General features: G+C 37.8%; 1 protein-coding gene across 1 annotated transcript; it reads right to left on the bottom strand.

Moving 5' to 3' along the window:
• Nucleotides 1-673: 673 nt before the first annotated feature.
• Nucleotides 674-1,603, bottom strand: LOC141134177 (olfactory receptor 5AS1-like). Its single transcript, XM_073623761.1, has one exon. It carries the CDS (start codon nucleotides 1,601-1,603, stop codon nucleotides 674-676), a length of 930 nt encoding a protein of 309 aa, XP_073479862.1.
• Nucleotides 1,604-3,717: the final 2,114 nt, after the last annotated feature.

The following is a 3,717-nucleotide window of genomic DNA, read 5'->3' as shown; positions in this document are numbered from 1 at the left end:
ATGCTAGTAAGGGGGTGACACCTTGCTGCCCGATCTGTGAAAGTGATCAGGAGCCATGGAGCCATTGCATCACTTTCACTTTCAACCCAGGAGCCAGCTGAACAAAACCCACACAAGCTGATGGCTGCTACTGCAGCTTATGACTAAACACGGTCGGACTTTGTTCGGACATTCTGACAACAAAATCCTAGGATTTTTTCCGACGGATGTTGGCTCAAACTTGTCTTGCATACACACGGTCACACAAATTTGTCAGAAAATCCAATCGTTCTGAACGCGGTGACGTAAAACACGTACGTCGGGACTATAAATGGGGCAGTGGCCAATAGCTTTCAGCTCTTTATTTATTCTGAGCATGTGTGGCACTTTGTCCTTCAGATTTGTGTACACACGATCGGAATTTCCGACAACGGATTTTGTTGTCGGAAAATTTTATATCCTGCTCTCAAACTTTGTGTGTCGGAAAATCCGATGGAAAATGTGTGATGGAGCCTACACATGGTCGGAATTTCCGACAACAGGGTCCTATCACACATTTTCCGTAGGAAAATCCGACCGTGTGTACGGGGCATAACAGTTCACTCTTTGGGTGTACGTAGCACATCCAAAAAGTTAAACTAGTTAATTTAGTTACATTACATTAAATATCATTTCTCCATAGGTAAATTTGCATTTAATGATTCCTGTTTTTCAGAGAATTCTTCAGTTTGTGAAGAACAGATTTTATCTCTTTGTTCCTCAGAGTGTATATGATTGGGTTGAAAAATGGAGTCCCCAAAACATATAATAAAGATTGTAACTTGCTGATGGTGGAGGAATAAACTTTTGTTGGATTGCCGTAAACACTTATAATCGTCAAAAAAAAAAAGAAAACAGCAAGCAGGTGGGAACTGCATGTTGAGAAGGTTTTCTGACGACCAAGAGCTGAAGGGATTCGGAAGATGGTGAGAAGAATACAAACATATGAGGAGACTATCAAGAATAAACAGAGAGCCACCAAGACTGAGGAGACAATAGCCTCAGTTTTAACCTTAAATGTGTCTGAACATGAAAGAGCCAAAAGAGGAGTAAGGTCGCAAAAGAAGAAGTCTATGACATTGGAATCACAAAAATATAACTGGAGCAAAAGAATAAGAGGAACAATGACTAAGATAAAACTGGAAATCCACACTAAAACAATGTATCTTTTGAGCATAACATCCATAATAGAGATATACTGAAGTGGGTTGCAGACAGCTAGGTATCGATCATAAGACATCACGGTTAAATAAAGACATTCCATGTAACCAAACAGGCCATGGAAGAAGAGCTGGGTTAAACAGCCACTGAAAGAGATTGTCTTACTTCCTTCCAGAATGACAGCTAGCATGTTTGGAACAATATTAGTAGTGATCATAATTTCAGAGAAAGAAAGGTTACTAAGAAAAACATACATTGGAGAATGGAGGCTTTGGTTTGTCCCAACTAATCCAATTATTAGCAAATTGCCAAATATAATTATTACATACACAAAGAAGAAGAGTGTAAACAGGAGAGCTCTTATATTTTGATGTCCCCCAAAACCCAGAAGAAGAAATTCCTTGGCTAATGTTCTGTTGATCATACTGATACATAAATATTTCTGCCAAAGTTCATTGTACATCAGTATAGCCCATGCTAATATTAAAGCATAACATTTGATATACTCTGTGTCTCGGCTGTCTTATTAAAATATTTCTTAAAAAAAAAACAACAGCTTGTGAGTTAACTTGAGTCAGCACCTTGGGATGTACTCATAATGAAATTTCCCATAGTGACAAATTAGAAGATGCAACACTTGTTATCAACTATGTTCCACAAGAAACATTGTATCATCTTATAGTAAACTGTCTCCCGCTTGTAACTAACAATTTTAATCCTTGTGGAATTAATTAGTGGAATTACTTATGATGGAAATTCCATGAAGGCTCATTAGGGAAATATTTTGAGATAGCTAAAAATGCTGGTTAATTAAAACTATGATAATATTATAAATACTATACAGTACATTATATTACCAATTCATTTTCTAGACCTTTTTATAAATATTGTAGATGGAGTTATTTGTACTAGATCTTTTTTAAGAGTACCAACAGGAATGGCTACATCCCAGTGGATAGTTGCCATTATCCTGTTTGGATAAAGTCCACATCAAATCTCAAATTCTTTGGTTTTGGCATAACTGCATTTCGGTGAAAGATTATAACATACAAGCAGAGATCTTAAAGAGTAGGTTCAAGGAAAACGTGTACTAAACTGGTGAATTGGATAAAGTAATTTGGATGTCCAATTGAAAGACAGAGAACTATCACTACAGGACAAACCAAAAGTGGATCGAAGGACCAATATATTTGATTGGCCCATGGTGATCACATATTCATCACAACGCTAATGCAGTTAAAAGAATTTTAAAAACAATTGTCCAGTCCTCAAAAATGATAAGGTTTTAGTGTTCAGATTACCCAACTTTTCATCTATAATATTTAAGAGGGCTCCAAACTTAAAGGATAAGGCAGCACCAAATTTAGTTGCACAATCCATTAGGACATCCATTTTCTATTATATGAAAGGCTTTCATCCTTGCAAGAAATGTGTAGTATGCAAACTTTACAGTGCACACAATAAGAAGTCAGTTTCCTTCTCATTGAATAGCACCCATAAAACGTACGTGGTTTTATCATTTATTACTTGTGCCTCCAGGAATGTAGTATATTTGTTGCAGTGCCCACACAGACCTTGCAAGTATGTTTTGGTGATCATGTTAACAATTTCAAAAAAGGGTTTACTAAAACTGGTGCAGACATGATCTGGTGCAACTATTCTTAGTAACCAATCATGTTCTAGGTTTTATTATGAAAGCTTAATTGAACAAGTTGCAGTTAGAAGCTGATTGGTTGCTATGCACAGCTGCATCAGATTCTGTGTGCACAAGTTTTAGTAAATCTCCCAGTGTGTCTAAAAACTGTGGTTCATTATAAGAAGGACGCCTCTGACACTATTTTTCTGGGAAGAACAAATAGATACTGTATGTATCTTCAAATTGGTCTCTGTATCCGAAACCAGGCAAAGACTCATTATACCCTGAGTCATATCGCCCCATTTCTTTGCTGAATTTTGATGTCAAAGTTCTTGCAAAGGTGTTAGCTAATAGACTTAGTAAGGTGGTGAAGCACTTGGTACATCCTGACCAGTCAGGTTTTATACCTGCCAGATCAACGTCTCTCAACATCCGAAGGTTATTTCTTAACCAACAAATTCCTTCTGATAATGTGGGTAACAGGGTCATTCTATTGTTGGATGCTGCCAAAATGTTCGACGGCGTGGAGTGGTCATACTTGTGGGAGGTCTTAAAGCGCTTTGGTGTAGGAACTAGATTCGTTAGATGGGTTCAGCTACTTTACTTCTGCCCTCAGGCCTCCATGTTGATCAATGGATTCCAGTCGGAGTCCTTTTCTCTTCATAGGGGAACACACCAGAGGTCTCTCTCCCTGCTTTTATTTGCCCTAGCAGTGGAACCACTGGCAGAGGCAATTCGACAATCCAGAAATGTAGTCGTAAATATAGTAATGAAAATATAAATATAGTTTCAAAAGGGGACTGTTCTAAGATAAACTAACTCTCTTTTGCAGAGTCCGTCCACACTCCCCGGGACTTATCTCGTTAATCTATTCATCAATAATCACCTCTAAAAAGCCTCCA

Source organism: Aquarana catesbeiana, linkage group LG03 (genome assembly GCF_042186555.1).
Source record: "Aquarana catesbeiana isolate 2022-GZ linkage group LG03, ASM4218655v1, whole genome shotgun sequence".
NCBI classification, from domain to species: Eukaryota; Metazoa; Chordata; class Amphibia; order Anura; family Ranidae; genus Aquarana; species Aquarana catesbeiana.
The sequence above is the reverse complement of the archived record's forward strand: the minus strand, read 5'-3'. Positions and strand labels throughout refer to the sequence as shown.